The 17,978-nt window shown below is 61.5% G+C and overlaps 1 protein-coding gene across 2 annotated transcripts in view; it reads left to right on the forward strand.

The window, feature by feature from the left end:
* The first annotated feature begins 4,725 nt into the window (after nucleotides 1-4,725).
* The window catches only part of CHD5 (chromodomain helicase DNA binding protein 5), a 55,522-nt gene continuing 42,269 nt past the window's right edge, over nucleotides 4,726-17,978 (forward strand). Inside the window, exons 1-2 of one of the 2 annotated variants that reach the window (XM_047728116.1) lie at nucleotides 4,726-4,909; nucleotides 13,624-13,751. In XM_047728116.1, coding sequence (XP_047584072.1) covers nucleotides 4,831-4,909; nucleotides 13,624-13,751 — 207 coding nt within the window. In that variant the 5' untranslated portion in view covers nucleotides 4,726-4,830. Of the gene's footprint in view, nucleotides 4,910-8,019; nucleotides 8,088-13,623; nucleotides 13,752-17,978 lie in introns of those variants that run through there. The other variant, XM_047728117.1, reaches the window with a different exon arrangement.

Below are 17,978 nucleotides of genomic sequence, written 5' to 3' on the forward strand. Positions count from 1 at the left end.
AACATTGTTGTTCCTACTAATCGCTGTACCAACCGTGATCTTGGTCTTTGTTAAGCCTGAGAGGAAAATGTGTCCTTTATTCCCATTTTCTTTACTTTCGTTGTGCTTCGGTGAGATTCTGGAGTTGGTCGCGACTGAACTGTCCACGTAGAATTTGTTCCGATCCAGAGCCCAGAGAACAACTTTGCAAACATGACTTTTTCTGACGGAGGCTCTGTACTGGGAAACCAGAATTACTTCACATCCATTATACCGGCTGTGTCCGGACCACATTTAGACCACGTTCCTTTTTAGCTCCTGACTCAGGACCTTCCTGCCTGCCTGGTGGGAAGTGGTCCCGGTGCAGGCAGAGTGGGTGGGTCCCGGAGGGTCTCGGGCGGGGCCGCACGTTCACAAAGGTGGTGGAATAGGGAGCTGCTGCTGGCTTGTTCTTAGCTGGCTCTGGTTACCGACACCATCTCTTAGCTAAAGGTTTAGTATTTGTTGTTTTCCTTTCAAAAGCCTCAGTGACACCCACTTTTCCCTGTGACTTGCGGTGGTGAAAGTGCTTTTTTCTGAGTAGTGTATCCTCCCGACTCTTCGACTCTTCGGGAAGGGCCAAGTGCTGAAATGCGTGGATCCCATCCTCACCAGTGGCGCCAGGCTGAGGTGTGAGAAACACTTGGGTCTAAGAAGGATGCAGCACGGTGGGGGAGTTTGAGCATAAAACATTCTTCCTAAGATTTTTTTTTTTTACTTTTTTTTTTTTTAAAGATTTTATTTATTTGACAGAAAGACAGCGAGAGAGGGAACACAAGCAGGGGGAGTGGGAGAGGGAGAAGCAGGCTTCCCGCTGAGCAGGGAGCCTGACAGTGGGGCTCCGTCCCAGGACCCTGGGACCATGACCTAAGCTAAAGGCAGAGGCTTAACTACTGAGCCACCTAGGTGCCCCATGTCAAACATTTTTAAAGACAAATTAAATAAAAATTACAGAATGTTCTGGACTAAGCAGACCTCAGCCTTTTCTAGAGGACACTTGGTTTCTTGGAAGGTGAGCAGGACCCCAGTGAGGTGATGACGGGTTCTATCCCTGGTCATCACATTAACCTCAGGGGAGCTTGGAAATCGGCTTTGGCAGCCTTCCACTTCCTTCCCCTTGGTGCCGTGGTCTTTCCCGTGACTTTGCCCTAGACTTTGCCCTAAGCTCCTCAAGTGTTAGAAGCAGAGTGAGGTGCAGGCTTTCCCTGTGAGGGGGCACACGCTTAGGTGGTGTGGGTCATTGAGGAGATGACAGATTCCGGAGTACCAAGGGGACAGACCTCCTCCCTGTGGTAACCTTCCTTGGCTGGGGTCAGAAGCTGGGGAGAGCCTGGGTCGGGTCCTGCTGGAGCTGTGGACTAAGCTGTAAGGAGTCTCTATGTGTGGGGTAATGAGCCGTGGAGGTTACTTCCCTTTCCGGAAGGGAGGAAGGTAAGGAAGAGGCCTGGTCTGTGGGATTTGCCATCCCAGCAAGGAGGCGGTGCTGAGGGAAGGGGAGGGGAGGGCTGCCTTTTAAGTGATGCTCTCATGCTGCTTTTCGAAGGGAACAAAAAACTAGGAATTTGTAATCTAGACATTTTCCTCTTTCCTATCTTTGGGAGGATCTGAGAATTCACGTTCTTTTTTTCTAGGCTATTTCTGGCCAAACTAAAGCAGTCTTAATGCTGTGCTGACCGGCTGAATTAGCAGCTCCCACACCTAGAACCCAGAAAGAACCCGTAAGATGACTTGAGGCTTACACAGTCACCTTCTCAGGTTCAGGGCCGTGGCCCAGATGTCTGCCTTTTGAGAAGCCCCAGCAACCCAAGTGATTTGGGTTCAGCTAGGGCGCGGCCCACATCTTGAGACACAGGCCCTACGTACAAGGGAGACCTTGGTTCCTAGGGGATGTTTACTGCTCACCTCACAAGACGCCGGGATCCTGCCTGCGATGCAGTCCCTGGGGCAGAGTCCTGACCTGCGGGGAGCCGTGTGGGGACAGGGGCTCCACTTCACAGGGCCGTCAGGGGGTCAAGATGGGGCGCGTTGGTAAAGAACGGACCTTGGGGCATCCGAGAAATTCCTGGAACCCAGGGACGGAGACGGCTAGGGGCGTGTGTGGACGATTACCACTTCCTGTAACTCTGCTCTTGGAAAAGCAATTTTTCCTTGGTGCTTTCATAACCAGTATATTTAAAAATATATATTTTGATTATGAATCGTCCCTGGAGCGCGATTCCAAGCTCTGTGATCAGTCCCCAGGAGCATCTTGTCTCCTGAAACTGACACCTTAGGATGGGCTTGTTGTCGGCATCGGAGAATTTACTGAATTTTCACCTTTTTAGGGACGGCTTTCGACGTCAGACGTTCTGGGCTCGTTGTCACGACTGTTCATGGTCTGACCACGACCAGAGCTCTCCCTCAAATATGACCGGGGATTTCTGGTCCCAAACCCATGTGTTTCTGCCGTTCCAGGCTTCGCTTCGTTTTGCTTTTGGTCAGCGAGCAGGGCGGGTGAGCGGCCGCCCGGGCAGGGCGGGACGGCCACGGAGGGCTGGGACCGCGGGCACCCACACTCTCTGCTGTCAAGCTGAGCAGCTGGAACTGTTTTTTCTCAAATGCTGTCTGACTGTCTCAGCCTTGCCTTGGCAGTTGGACCCAAGGTTAAGGGTGTGTGCCGGAGTGGGGGGGGGGCTTTCTGGTGATGGGAGGTGCTGTCAGTCAATGTTTCTCTCAAGAGGGACAGAGAACCTCTGGAAGTGTCCTGATGTCTTCCCCGCCATCTGGGATGGGGTGAGGGGTCGGGGGCGGGGCTGCTGAGGGTGGCCAGGTTGGCTGGTGCTTAGGGGTTTTTCTTGGATGGTTAACATTCAGAAAGACAGGAGGTCTGGAAAGAACAAGGCAGCCTTGCCAGGGACAAGGCAGGCCTGCTAAAGCACAGTGATTTGGTGCCCCCTGGGCTAGATGCTCAGTGATGTGAAATACAGCCTTAGACCGGAGAAGCCCTTTGCTGGCTTAGCCCACTGCCCTGCTGCCTCTTCCTTCGCCCTTGTAGGCCAGGCCGCCTTCCCTGGGATGCTTCCAACCTCTCTCTCTCTCTGGTGTGGTTTAAAAGTGATCCGGGAGATAAACGGGACTCCCGGCACCCTGCACTTTGGTCCAGGAGGCTGGACAGACCTGCCTGTGCCCAGGAATGAATGAAGACCAGCTTCTGTTCGGGGCTTGCTGGCAATTTATTTGGATGGGAAGGGGGAGGAAAGTTTTGCTTCACATCTTTCCAACTGCCCTAGACCATCCGTGGCCTTCTGGTCACGGCTTGGGTTCATCATGGCTTGGATCATGGCCATCTCGCCCAGAGGCCTTGCTTGGGGGAGCCCTCACCAGGCAGTCACAACTCACCTGGTTCCCCAAAGACCCCTGGGAGAGCCCTCGTGCTGCTGTCACAGTGCTGGGGGTCGTGGTAATGCCTGCTAGGATGGGAATGATGTTCTGCCAAGCCCAGAGGGGTTGGTGCCGGAGAGGAGAGCCCAGACCCTTTCTTGCTTCCAAAGTCAGGCAGAGCCTGTGGGTCCCAGGCAGTCGCATGGGTCTCCAGTGGGCTCCCTCAGATGTGTCTGGCCCCAGGCAGAGAGGTAAGGGTCCCCTCCCTTTACTGGCTCTTCTTGAGTTGGAGAGCTGACCGTCCTAAGGGCCACTGAAACTTTGATCCTCTCAGAGTAGCCGTAAGACCTCCCGCAACCCAGACTGGCCGTCCTCATGTACAATTCCAGCCTCGCTCCCTAGGGCTCCGGCCTCCATCTTCACCTTTAACAACCGCGGGCTGGTGGCGGAGGCGCCTTACCGCTCTGCGACAGGTGTCGCTTCCGAGCGGGAGTTTTGGGCACAGAGAACGCAGATCCGCATCACCCCGGGGGCTCTGGCTGTGTTTCAACAGGACCCCGCCTGGAGGGGCGTTTGGCAGAGGGCTCGTGGGCCGTGGGAGCGCGTGCCACGGGGTGGGGGAGGAACCAGCCTGCGCGCTTTCTTCTGGAGGAATCAGACCGGGTCTCCAGGGCGACCCTGCCCCACGTGCAGACCACATTTCCTTCTGATCTTCCTTCCGAAGGGCCGCGCCGGCTGCGGGATTCTCCGTGCACCAGCTTGTCGGCGCGCGTGAGCGGAGTGCGGAGCTCGCTGCTCGCGGCCCACGGGACCCCGCCCCTGCGCGCGCAGGGACCCCGGGGCAGGGCGCCTTCCCGGCCGGCGGCGCCGGGTCCTGCCGGGGGTGCGCGGGGGCGCGCTGCCCGCCTGCCCCCGGGCCGGGCTCGCTCGAGTCCCCGCTGCCCGCTCGGCCGTCGGGTCCCCGGGCACGCGGACGCCTCGACGGCTCCCCCTGCCGGGGCACCGGGTGCGCCCCCCTGCGCCCGGGGCTCAGGACTAGTCCCCCCAACTTGTTCTCGGCTGTTAACTAGTCGCGCTGCCGGAACGATGGGATGGGGTTGCCACAGCAACAGACTGGACGTCACAATCCGGGCATGTGTGCCGCCCCCCCGCCGTGCCGCCGTGCCGCCGGCGCTGCCGCCGCCACCCTCGGCCGGCTGCGGGACTCGGGCTGCGGGGCGCGGTGGGCGGAGCGGCCCGGGCTTTGCGGGGAGCGGGGCGAAGGCGGCCGAGAGGAGGGGGGTCGAGACGGGGGGGTGGAGGTTTGGGGGGGTGGGGGGGCAGGCGGCCGCCATCTTCTCGCCGAGGCCGCCTCGCCCGCCGCGCGCGCCCGTCCGGCCGCGCACGGGTTAAGGCTGGCACCGCGCCCGGCGGGAGGGGGGGCGCCCACCTCCCCTCCCCCCCGCGCCGGGCATGCGGGGCCCGCTGGGCACCGAGGAGGAGCTGCCGCGGCTGTTCGCGGACGAGATGGAGAACGAGGACGAGATGTCAGGTGAGCGGGGCGCCGGCTGCGCCCGGGGCCGGGCGGCGGGGGGCTCGGGGCCCGGCGGCGCGCAGGAGGGGCGCCCGGGCCGCGGGGCTGCGCTCCCGCCCTGCTGGCGCCGCGCGGCCAAGGGCGCGGGGCCGGGCGAGCACCGGGGCGCGGCGCGCGGGAGGCCAAGGGCGGGGTGCGGTCGGGGCCCCCGGGCCGCGGCGCCGGCGGAGGAGCGCGGGGGGCTGCGCCGGGCGCCCGGGGCGGGGAGGGGGCGCGGCGCCGCCGCCGGCTCAGCCCCGCGTGCCCTTGAAGGGGGCGGGAATCGCGCTCGGCTCCCGGCGCCGCGCACCCCGCGCTGTGGACCCGCGCCGCGCGCCCCTGGCCTCGCGGGGGCAGGCGGGACCCGGTCCCCGCCCGTCTCGGCCCCCGGGGCGCGCTGGGTGGGGCTCGGAGCGGCTCGAGGACCGGCCGCGCTGGGGGGACCCCGCGAGCGCCCTGGCTGGGGCGGTTTCCCTCCGGGCCCGCCAGGGCTCCGGGCCGGGGCGCGCGGGCTCGGACTCCCGCTCCCCTTCCCGGCCGCGGGGCGCTGCGACCGCCGCTCCCAAACACTTCGCCGGGGCCGCCGGCGCCTCCAGCCCGAGATCGCCCGGGCAGTGGCGCTCCCAGCCCATCCAGCTTTGGCCACGGGCCTGGCGCCCAGGGCCGCCGCCTCGGCCCTCTCGGTCCCTCTCAGAATTCAGCATAAACAGGGCTTGTGCGTCAGGGGTAACCTTGCAGGATGATTCTTTAGTTAACTGCTCACCATTTGTTTGGGACGGTTTTCTTCCCGGCACGGCAGGGCAGGGCCTCACCCCGTCCACCCGCCTCCCTCCCTCCCTCCCTTCTGGGGGACTCTTCTCAGCTTCCCGGCACCAAGTCTATGGCCCCTTCCGGGCTCCTGAGAGACTTGTGGGAGGTCCGGGGGCCCTGCCGAACCCAAGACTGTGCTGTCTGGCCGCAGGAGTCCTTGGAGGGAGGCTGGATGGGACATTCTGCAAATTGGCAACCCCGTCTCCTGCCTGCGGGTGAGGGGGGTTAGCGGGAGGACCCCGCAGGACCCCTGGGGCTGCTCTGAGCCTTCCTGGAGACGGGATTCCCACCAGGTGGCCCCGCCCACTGGGGGGGCCTCCTCCCATTCCCCACTCCCCACTTGTTTGCTTGCTTTAACACTGTGGCTAGGACCCCTCCAGAGCCTGGCCTCCCTCCACCCTTCAGACAGTCTGGCCAAGTTTGTCAAGAGCCTGCTCCAGTTAGGGGAGTGGGGGTGAGGTGGTCTCTTATGGGAGGGGTTGCTTGGAAAATAGTTGACTGTTATAACCCTGGGTGCAAGGAATTAGGCCCATTTCCTGGGAGGGAACACAGAGGCCCAGGAGAGGCAGTGAAACCCGTGGCTGTTTTCCACCCAGGAGGCTGGCTCCTCCCTAAGCTGTTCTTTGGCTTCCTCAGTAATTCCCAGTGGTGCCTGGGGCGTGGCCCCTTTGTGGCACTGATGGGGCAGTGGGCAGCAGAACATGCATTAACAGGCTTATTTCTGGGTCTTCACTGAACCCTGATGGGGTCCCCTGTCTGCTTCCCCCACATACTCTGGTTCTTCCTGGCTGTGTTGGGGCTCAGAGCATGGGGAGCGTCGATGGGCACCTGTCTCACTCTATTTGGGCCAGAGGGGTTGGGCCTCTGTCAAAGTCACCTGCTCACTACCTGTTTGCCCTGCTTGTGTCCGTTGCTCCAGGGCAAGGTGGGGAAGAGGGGTGAGGTCCCCAGGGCCTCAGGGAGCAACCCCAAAGCCCTGCAGAGAAGCCATCCTGCCCCAGCCCCTTTGGCCTGGGCACCTTCTGCAAGGCTCAATGTCCTGAGCCTTCCCAAGCTCCCAGCTCCCTCTCCTTGTCCCCAGTCCAAGGCTCTGTCCTCTGGCTCTGGTCCACTTCAGAGCATCCTAACTAGACCTCGCTGACCCCCCGCCACTCAGTAGGGAGGGTCACCTTTGTGAGCATGAGTCAGGCCTAGGCTTCCACTGCTTGGACGGTGGCTGAACTCCTTTTCTACCTGCATCTACCCCACCCCGCCTTGTTCCTAAACTGTGACCACACTGGCCGCCTTGATGCTTCTGGACTGCCCCCCCCAAACTCCAAACTCCATCCTGCCCTTGAGCACGGGCTGTGACCTCTGTCTCACCCACTCTTCTCTCTGCTCATGGCTGCCTCCTTGCTGTCCCGTAGGTCCCAGCCCACACGTCTCCATGGGGCAGCCCTCCTGGAACTCCTGGCCCAAGTGTGCCCGCCCCAGGACCATTTTCCTGCTTTATTTTCTTAGCGGCTCTTCCCATGCCCTGGCATATCACCGCCAGCTTGCTTCTCTGTCTCTGGGCTCCCCCCTCCAGTGTGACTCCTTTGATCACCCCCTTTGCCTGGCACCCGGCCCTGTGGGCGCTCGAGAGGTGCTTGTGGTCTCCGTGTCTGAAGGCGGGGAGTCCCTAGCTCACCCCGGCCTCTGGACACGGTGACAGCTTCAGCACAGGCCTCGTGTCTCTCCCCGAGTGCCAGCCAGCTGGCCCCCTAGCCCTCCAGCACAGCTGCTCTGCGGCCCTCGGCCTGAGCCTTTGGCTGTCACCCGCTCGGACCTGGGACCAGCTGGTTCCAGAATAGCTCGGTGTGTGGTTGGAGGAGCTGGTGTGTTGAGCGCGCTCAGGCTAATTTTCAAATCTGCAGGAGCTGGGCTCATCACATCTTGCTTTCCATTGTGCCCCCTCCTCCCCTCCCCCTCCGCAGGGTCCTTCTTTCCCACACAGGGCTCCGTGCGGCCAGCGCTCTGAGGCAGGTGGGCGAGCCTGCTTGGAGGAGGAGGCAGGGGTGGGTGCCAAATCCCGCCGGGAGTGCAGCGGGGGGTGGGGGCGCTGGTCACTCAGACGGATCCTGGCTCTGCCGCTTGAGCCCGGGCACGCTTCCCCAGCCCTCTGCCTCAGTGTCCCCACTTGTGGAATGGGGATATGGCACCCGCTACCTCACAGAGGGATATTGTGAGGACTGGTGAGACACGTGGAACATTTAGGTCACAGTGCCCAGCACATAACAGGTGTGACTGCTGTAATTAGCACCTAGCAAGGGGCGCCGTTGACCTGCCTTCCCCAAGGAGATGCTTCTGAGACTTGTGCCCTCTTCTCGTAAGCTGGGGGGCGTGGGAGCCTGGGCTGGAGGAGAGCTGGGAGTGTGACCTCTGTGCTGGGGCTCAGTGCTCCCCGCCTTTTCCTTCGAGTTCCCAGTCTGGTGGGATTTGGCATCTGAGCCAGAGGGCTGGGTTTCCCAGAGCTGGTGAGCCCAGCCTCTCGCCTGGCTGGGCAGTGTGACCACTCTGGCCCCAGAGTCACCTGACTGGCCCGTGTACCCCCTGCCCGTAGGACTGGCCCCAGCCATGTGAGCATTTTAGGGTTCCTGCAGCCCAGGGACCAGGAGGGAGTAATAGCCATGATTCCCAAGGTTCACGCCTTCTTAGCTAATCCCACCCCCCGTGGGGAAATGCGGACTTTGGGGTCCCAGGGGGCCTGTAGGTGATACTGTTTGCTGGGAAGAGGGAGGCAAAGTGACCAGCATGCATTGCCCAGTGCCTTGGGCTGTGGGATATTCACATCATTCCAGACTGATCTATCATTTCATCAGTTCCTTGAGTCACCAACCACCCATGAATCCATCCACCCATGTGTCTGTCCTCCCACCAAAATCTCTCCGTCCAGCCAACCATCCGACCGACCGTGCACCCACCACTCACCAGCCAGCCATCTTGCCCACTCTCCATCCCTTGTCCATCCATCCGTCCATCCACATCCCCAACACAGATCTGCCCAGTATCTTCTCCAAACTAGGTACAGAGCACAGTATGTGGTCTCTAACGTCCTGGGGCTTTTGCAGGTAAAACATTTGAGGCCTTCCTCCCTTCTTCTTGGCTCTGTCCTTATTTCTCTCTCCCTGTCTCTTTTTCTCACTCTGCCCCCATGTCTGTCCCTCCGTCTGTCTCTTTCCAAGTCTGTCTTCCTTGAGTGCTCGCCTCTGCTTCTCTCTTTTCGGCTGTCCCTTGCTTTCCCTTTCTTGCCTCTGTCTCTCCCTGACCCTCAGCTGTGTCTCCCCATCCCCTCCCTCCTAGATTTTCTTTCCTCTGGCCTGCCTGTGCTCTGGGTTTGCAGGGGGGCCTGTCCTTGCTGGCCCTGGGTCCCTGTCCTCCTCATCCCCACTCCCTGGCCTCAGTCCCTTAGGGCAAAAGCCTCAGAGTGCTCAGAACCGATGCTTTCTTTGATGAGACGCCAATGAGGTGATGTCTGGGTTTTGTTAAATGTCATAAATAAATTACTAACCCTCACTTGGGCGGGAGTGCTCACCCCCCCCCCCAATTATCTCGGAGGGCCTGTGGGGTAGGGGTGTTCCAAGGACTGATGGGAACCTTCATCTTGGTGTCCCCCCAGGCTAGCCCTCGAGAGGCCTTGGGAACCCCTGGCTCAGCAGTGTGCCAACTGGAGACCCCCACCCTCTGCCACCCCACCGGGGGCCCTGAGCTCTACCTGCCATCGCCCAGCCCTTACTGTGCATCTTACAGCTTCTAATTCTCTATCACCCCATGACACAGGCACTATTAGGCCCATTTAAGGATGAAGAAGAGGTGGGTTCAACTGGGAAGGGATTGGGGGCAACAGACCAGGAAGGGGTGGTGGTTTGAGGTCTGTACTCCCTGTCCCTCCCTCCCTCCTGGCCACCAGGCAATCTTGTCCCCTGTTAGGTCGGGGGTTGGAGGTGGAGGACAGAAGAAGCCTTCTCCCCAAGGCCCCAGAGAGGATGGCGGGTATTGGGCTGGGTCCCCATTGCTAGCAGATTGGCCTGTCTTTCTGGACCTGGCAGTGGAGCTCTTGCCCCTGCACTGGGCCTTCAAGCACTCTCAGATCAGAGGACCTAACTTCTCCCTCCACAATTGTGTGCCGTCCTTTTTCTCTGATCACCTTGCGTCTGCAAAGCTCCCCGAGGGGCTGCGTTCTTTCCCACTGGAGGGGGCAGGAGCTGGGCAGAGTGTGGGGTGGACTAGCCCTTATCCCCTGAGGAGCCCCGTGGGACTTTCCAGACCAATGGCCAACCTGAGTCACCTTGGGGTCCTAGGGTGAGGCCCATGCTCGGCACACGGGCCACGCTGTTCAAGTGCCTGCTGGGTAAATGCGGGGAGGACTGAAATCTGGGGGAGGTCAGGTGCCCGCAGAGGGGCAGAGGGGAGGACCACCTGTCCGGGCTCCCCCCGGGCTCTGCCACCTGCTGGCTGTGAAGCTCCGCGGGTAAATCAGGAGGCTTCCGAGCCTGTCTGCTCTTCCACAAACAGGGGTGGTGGTCCCACCTCTCAGGGCTCCCGAGCGGAGACGATGAATAAATACAAATTACCAACTTCTACCTGCCCCTCCCAGCGCCTCACAGGTGACCCCGTGGGTCCTGGCACTGTGCCAGCCTGCTGCCACGAGAGGGACCCACCCAGTGCACGGGGGCTGCAGCTCTCAGTGGCTCTATGAGGCCAGCCTGGGGGTCCCCCAGGGCGGAGCCAGGGAGAGGGCTGTGGGTGAGCTCAGGAAGAAGCAGCTGAGGTATCTCTCTTTTGCCCCTCTGTCTCCACCCCTCTGTCCCCCTGCCCGTCTCTGTCTCCAAAGCAGCTTCCCCTGCCCCCTCCCAGGGCCTGCTCCCGACCTGGAAGCTCAGGAGGTAGCAGAGATAACAAGGCTAATGGGTCCTAATTATAGCCCAGGTTGGATCGATGGAGCCTCAGGGCCTGGAGGGCCAGGACTGGTGCGGGAGGGCACTGCTGGCTGGGCCGGGGGCTATGGGGACGGCTGGGAGGGGCTGGGAACTGGCGGGGGTGGGGGGCAGGGAGTCCTGGGGTTGCTCTTTCCTGAGACCCTCACCCCAGGGCCAGTGGGATCCCACCTTACCCCTGACTGTGTGCTCTGAGGAGGGGACATGGGGCTGGGGGCTTGGGGAGCTGCTCTGGGGCCCCGGGCAGGGTTACTTGGGTGTGACTCCCCAGGTCTGGTTTTAGAAAGCTCAGAGGCTGTTGCAGAAGAGGCAGGAGGGGGAGATGAGGCCAAGGTGAAGATGGCAGGGGTTGGGGTGTGGACCATGAGGGGTTGGGAGGGAGTGTCACAGAGCTCGGCCCTGGGGGTCCTCCAGGCTGCCAGAATCAGTGCAGGGCCAAGAACGGTCTGTCAGAGATGGGGAGTGGGCGGGGTGTGGGGTCCCTATCCTAGTGTGCCAGCTCTGGAACCTTCCCGGAGGAGGGATTTAATCCAGCAGATGGCCCTGGACCGGGAGGGCTTCTGGGAGTGGAGGAGGGGCTCTGTTCGTGGCTGAGGGCCTGGGGCTTCATCCTCTGAGCCTTGTTTTGGGTGTGGCTTAGGGCTAGAGTGTGGGCACCCCCTCTCTGCCCCGCCCTCCCCCCCCCCGCCCCCGGTAGATAACCTCCCACAGCCACCTGCTCATCCCCTTGTGAGCTGTGCTGGCAGGTTGGTCCGTCAGTGACCAGGTGCCCAGGGGCCTTCCCCATGTGGGGGGCTGCCCCTCTGGGGGAGCAGGGGACTCGGGGAGGTGGCAGGAGGGATAGGGCCCCCCCGATTGCATCAGCCTGCCTCTTATATAACCAGGGCTGGGCATTGCCAGGGTGCAGGGGTGGCTCTCTCAGGCAGTCTCCCTGTGCCTCTGGGGGAGGTGGAGGCAGGGGTGGGGGTGGGCAGGGGTGGATGCACAGCTCTGGCCCAACCTCTGGACCCCGCCACTCCAGGTTGACTCTGGGGGACCTTGTATGGGTTTTCAACTGGTCTGAAAAATCCCTCCCTGCCCTTCCCGTGCCAGGGCTTAGAGGGCAGGACAGGACTGGGTCAGCTCCGCCTGCATCTGCTCAAGACGTGGCCCACATTATACTCAGCTTTGGGCCGGCCGCCCCCGCCCTGCCCTGCACCAGCCAGGACGGCTGAGTTCGCCACCTTGGCAGCAGCTCCCAGTCCTGCCACGAGTCTCTCTCCACACCTGTGTTTGTCCAGCAGGATGGGGAGGGGACTGGGACCCCACGGACTCCTGGGGGGCTTGTACAACAGCCCCCACCCCTGGAGGGAGGCCTCAGGGCAGAGGGCTGCCCAGATGGTGGTGCGCCTGGTAGGGACGTGGAACAGGTGGCAACCAGCCCTGTAGGGCCTTGGGGCGGGAGGGAGGACTGCTACTTGGCCAGCTGTCACCAGCTGTCACCAGCGCCCTCTAGCTGCATCCAGAGTGTGGCGATGGGAGCCACAGGACCCTGGGGACTCTAGGGGACAGGGACCCCAGGAGGGGCGTGAGGGGGACCTGTGTGGAAGACAGGAGGCCTGATGTTGGTGTGTCTTGGGTGTGCACATGCGTGTCTGAGCACCTGCGTGTGCCTGTCTGCACTGTGCTGTTGTCCGGCTGACGCGGTCATCAACTGCTGTGAGTTGTGGCGGGTTTCCTAGGCCGGTTGGGGCTAGCTCTCTTTCCTTGAACTTGACTCAGCAGGGACACACTGCCCCTTTCCCGATGAAAGTCTCCTGGGTCACGGGGTGGCAGACGAGGTCAGGCTGAGATTCCCTGTTGTGTGTCCCCCCAACCCCCTTGGGGGTAGAACCCTGGTTGGCTCTTCTCTTTGTCTCCCCCCCCCCCCGCTTTTGTGAACTCGGGAGGTCTGGTGGCTTCCTTCTGGATATATCTCTACTCTGGGGAGTTTGTTTCTTGCTGCTGTTTGCCTCCAAGAGAACCCTCCCCACTCTCCCCACTCTCCCCTTCTTCCTGCTCTAACACTGTCCCCTGCGACCCCGGGAACTCAGGGCTCACTGCCCTTTCTCACCTCTGATTTCCTGGGTGGGAGCGAGGCCCCAGGGCCACACGTCAAGCCTTCTCCTTGCTGGGGGGGAGGGTGGCGGTGGCATGAAGCTTGAAGCCAGCTGCTTCTTCCAAGACAATCCTACTGCACACTCACGCTGGTCCTGTTCCCCTCTTGGCCTTTCAAATTCACGAAGGAGGGAGGGGAGCTCGGGACTCGTGGCCGCTTTTGGAAACCCACATGTGGCGGATGTGGCTTCTCTCCGTGGAATTTCACATCTTCCTGGGTGCCCAGGCGGAAAGGGTTTGGCGCGCTGCGTGTGTGACTGGGGTGTGCTGTGCCGTGTGGGCGTGTGTGCAGGTTCGGGCAGGAGAGGCGATGGGGGTCTTTGATCCCCAATGAGGGGGAGCCTGTCCTCCTCCTCGTTGGTCTCCCTCCAAACCCCGTGTGGCTCCAGGTGGTCCTGGGTGATGTGACCCGTGCGTCCCCCTCCGCCGGCATTCACGGGCCATCTCCTGGCCACACTGCGGGCTTCTGGAGGGCAGAAATAGGCCCCGACCCCTCCCCGGGGCCAGCCAGAGGTGGCTTGGTGATTCCAGGGGCTGCTTCCCCGCTGGGGAGCCAGGTGAGGGGAGGAGAGGCCCCGAGCAGTGGGGACCTGGGACACAGCCCTCCTGAGCTGGGACTCGGCTCACTGGGTCTGGGCTGGTGGCTCTGAGGGGTTGCGGGGAGGCCAGGGTGTGCAGGGAAGGGGTGGGGCATAGGAGGCAGGGGGAGGCCTGTGGGGCTGGCTGTCCCACTGGGGGCCTCCCTGAGGGGAGCGGCAGAGTCATCCCCGCCCCCACTTCCGCCTCCTCCAGAGGAAGAAGATGGTGGCCTTGGAGGCTTTGACGACTACTTCCCTGAGGAGCCCGTAGGCCTTCCCAAGAAGAAGAAATCCAAGAAGCTCAAGGAGAACCGGTCCAAAGGGAAGCGGAAGAAGAAAGAGGTGCGTGGGGGGCCCTGCTGGGGTCAGGCCAGTGGCTGCGGGGAGGGGTGGTCAGGCCCCAAGGGGGTGTCCTGAGAGCCTGGTTCGATCGCGAGATGGGCGCGTACAGACCCGGAGGGCAAGATCGGAAAAGCCCGGTCCTCCTGAGCGGGACATTCCAGGGTCCTTTGTCTTTGTGCCACAGAGCATAGACGGCTCGGGCCGGGTGGGACCCTGCGATGCTGGCACAGACCTCCTGGCTGAGGCTTTGACATGTCGTCTCCCCCCCCCACAAGACCTGAGGCTCTGTGGACCTTGTGGGCGGACATGGAGTCTGGGATCCCGGGTCCCCGTGCTGTGCCCTGTGCGAGGGCAGGAGCTCCCTGCACAGCCTGCGTCCCAGCTCCTCCTCAGCATTTCCTCTCTGGCAGCAGCGTTCATGGGCACTGGTCCTGGACTGGACTCCAGGCCAGTTCAGGCCGTTTTGGCCCAGTTCCCAAATGCAGATGGAGGACCACCAAGGGTGTCCCAGACTGGGCTGAATTTTCCCTTTCCTTCCTGGGCACACAGTGCAGCAGGAACATCCCCTCCCCACCCTGCCCTGGCCAGGCAGGAGGCTAGAGGTGGGCAGTGTCTGTACAGTGGTGAGGCCGGGGCTGGGAAGACCAGTGGTGTCCAGAGCCTGAGGGGGCTGGAGCTGGCCTCCCCCTACCCAGGATTGGGCTCACTCAGGTCTCACCCCTCCCTTCTTCCCCAGGACCTACCTGACGATGCGTGTGTTTGGGGCCCTCTCTGTGTCTTGCTCTGCTGTTTTGGCCAGGGGCTTGGCCTCAGCCTCTTGGTCCCTCACTCTCTCCCCTCCGCCTCTCCACCTCTCCATCCGCCCCCCAGCCCCATTTCCAGGCCCATTTCCAGCCCCACCCACTCCCCTCCCCTCACTTGCTCACCCTCTCTCCTTCCTTCTGCTTCCCAGTAGGGGTGGAAGGCCAGGCGGATGGGAGGCAGGCCGGATGGGAGGCAGGCCGATGACCGGATGCTGCCTGGCAGGCCCCCAAGGTGACCTTTAGGTCTTTGCTGCCCCCTCCCCTGTACTCCTGAGAGCCTGGCTCGGCCAGCTGTCCTAGCCTAGAGGGTCTGGAGCGGGCTGTGGCTGGAGAGCAGCATCTTGACCCCCTGCCCCCCACCCATCTGCCCCCCTGCCTGGGTCCACAGGATATGGGGTGGGGGATTTCACACTGTGCTCCCCATCATCTCCAACCAGGTGGCCCCAAGATAAGGCGGTGGGTGGAGGGAGAAGAGGGGCCCCACAGGTTTTTTTTTGGCAGGGTGGGGGGAGTGGGGGGTGGGGCGTGGGGACCAGCAGCGAGTCAGCAAGTCGTGGATCGTGATTTACATAAAACAACCGGGCTGAACCTGAGCATATGTAGATGAAGCTCCTTGTCAGGCCCAGCGCAGGAGGGAGAAATGACTTCAACCTGTGCTGCAGCGGTTACCATAGCAACCAATTATTCAGTGCGAAATTATAACTGTTTATAACACTCGTGAATGGGAAGGCTCATATTTCATTCTTTCTTTTTCCCTCTCAATCTTGAAGGACCCCAAATTGAGAATGACCAACTCTCTGAATCCTCCCTTTGGAGTGTAAATGCCTCCTTTATCGGGAGATGCGTGTGTGCGCTGGCTGCAGAGGGAAGGGAGAGGGAGATGGGAGGCCTGGATAAAAGGCATCCGCAGAGCTGGGGAGGAGGAAGGGCGGGTGGGGGCGGTCCACTTGGGGTCCCCAGGGCCTGCATTGGTGGCATGTGGTGGCCTCAGTGGGCCATGGTCGGGGCAGGGTGCCCTCCCGCTTACCCCCAGCTCTGTACAGGCAGCCTGGGCGTGGTGTTTGACGAAGCAGATGGATTCTGCTGGGGCCTCGGGGTCCACAAAGACTCTTCTACCACAAGGTGTCTCCCCTGCAGTCATGCAGGGGTGGCCACAGCCCAAAGGACAATATGAAGGTCAAAGCCCCGACGGGTTCACAGCCTGTGTTGTGGCTTAGGGCTGAGGTTGCTTCCACGCTTCACCAAGACGGTGTCTGTGTCTCCTCCCCCGAACATGGCTTGGCCCCAAACCCCTTCTGTAAGTTCCAAGATACTGAGCCGCCTGGTCTACCCCTGGTTCTCCGTCATTCTTTCCTTCTCACCATCGGCTGGTGCTACATCCCTCCAGGTCCTGCTCCTGGGCCACTCCTCTTCACGTTGTTTGTAGAACTACTTGCTGCCCTTCCCCTCGCCCCTTGCTCTGCAAGGAAAGATTTTGGGGGGAGAATAAAGGAGGCCCGGGTCTTGTAGGGTCCAAACAGCTGGATGCAGAGGTTTGCTGTGGGTGTAGGCTTACGATGCCAGTGGGAAGCCAGTTTCCAAAGACCTGTCCTGCACGCCCACCCCACCCTGAGCAATCAGGAAGGCTTGGATGAGATGCAGGTGCAGGTGGGGGTGGGCCCGGGCAGGGTGAACTTCATTTGGTGGAGGGGGAAGAAGGCACTGCTGGAGAGGGTCAAGGTGGTGAGTTGGGAGAAGTGGGGAATCAGAGCTTTCTTTCTGACAAGGCTTTCCCTGGTGCAGACAGCCAGTGGAGGGAGAAGTCTCCCTGTCCCTAAAATGAGGGGCTACAACCACTGCCATCACCCATGGGGCCATTGGGGCACTGGTGAGCGGTGGATGTGCCCTTCGACAGCTCTCACTCATTCCTCGGGGAGGATCTTGGCGCCCCTGCTCTGCCACTTAGCCCTGGAATGGACGCTGGGCCAGCACTCTGGCAGGCACAGCTTGGGGCCTTTCTCCAGGCCTGGCATCCAGGCTACACACACAGACAGTGTGCTGGAGGTGCCCTCCCCTCCCTCCTTTCCCTCCCTCCCTCCCTCCAGCTCTCTCTGGGCCCTGCGGGTGGAGCTGTGCCCGCTGCTCCTCACCTCTCCTGGGCTTGGGTCATGGCAATGCCTACTTCCCATCAGATGCCCAGGTCGGTCCTCCCTCCATTGTTGCCACAACGGCCTCTTGGGTCAGCCTCAGGCTGCCCAGCTGCACCGTAGTGTCACCCAGCTGCGGGGACGGGCTCTGCAGTTGGCTTAGACAGGTCCTGACTTGCAGACTCCAGAAGGGTGAGGCTGGGCTTGTCCCGAAGTCTGTCATCTGGCCTGTGTCTTTGTCTTCCAGGCACAGTTTGGGTCATGGGTGCTTGGGTCTCTCCCATTTCAGAATGTGTGCAGCCTCCTCTCACCCCATCTCCTTTGTGCCTCTTGCCACCCTTGGTCAAATCCCTATTTCACAGATGAGGACGCTGAGGTCAGGCCCTAGGGACTTGCCTGGTTTCAGGCTAGCAAGGGATAGAGGTCCTAGGCCATTCTGTGTCCTGCAGACTCCCTGGGGAGCCCCAGGACCCACAGCTGGGCTACTCGAGTCTCAGCCGAGTGGCAATCAGGCATGGGTCGTCCTGCCTCATTTCCAGTCTGGTGTGTGGGGTCCACCCCAGGGCAGGTTGAGGGCCGGGCCCCATGCCCCTCCCTCCGGCCGCCCCGCAGCCTCTGTCCGAGGTGCTGAAATCCATGACCGCCTCCTGCCATCCTTACCTTGGCTGGGCTGAGGGCTGGGGTAAAGCCTGCCTCTCAGGTGTCTTCAAGGGTGGTTTCTTGAAACTGGCCGGACACTACACCCTCGGGAAAATAGATGTCCCTGTCTGACCCCTGCCTCCCCAGAGGACTGTGGCAGAGCTGGGATCTGTGGCCCCAAGGCTTTGCATTGGCATCTGCCCTGGGAGCAGGAGCCCTTGCTAGGCTGTCCTGCCCCAGGCAGGTTCCAGCAGCAGCGAGGACCGGCTTCGCCCCTGGGGCCCCGCACAGCAAGTCAGTATTCCGGGAAAGACCCAGTTCCGGAAAGGCGCAGAGGCCCTGCTGTCTGCCAACGGCCAGCCAGCACACTGACTCAGTGACTCAGCGGCTTAATGAGCATAAAAGGTTTGGGAGCTGAGAGCCCTGTGGGAGACAGTCGGGAAGTGCAGGGAGCCTGTGGGGGAGTCCTTTCCCAGCTGTATCTTGGGAAGAGCCTCCCTTCTGGGGAAAGACTCTCACCTCTTAACGGAGTGCCTGGAAAGGGCAGAGATCCGGTGGGACCCTCCCCAGAGCTTCCAGACAGACCCACTGCCTTTGCTTTCCCCTTCCTTTCTCCCACCTGCTTCTGTCTTTCCCCTCTCCCATCCTGCCCCTTCCCC

The sequence above is a fragment of the Lutra lutra genome, chromosome 4 (genome assembly GCF_902655055.1).
Source record: "Lutra lutra chromosome 4, mLutLut1.2, whole genome shotgun sequence".
Taxonomy (NCBI): domain Eukaryota; kingdom Metazoa; phylum Chordata; class Mammalia; order Carnivora; family Mustelidae; genus Lutra; species Lutra lutra.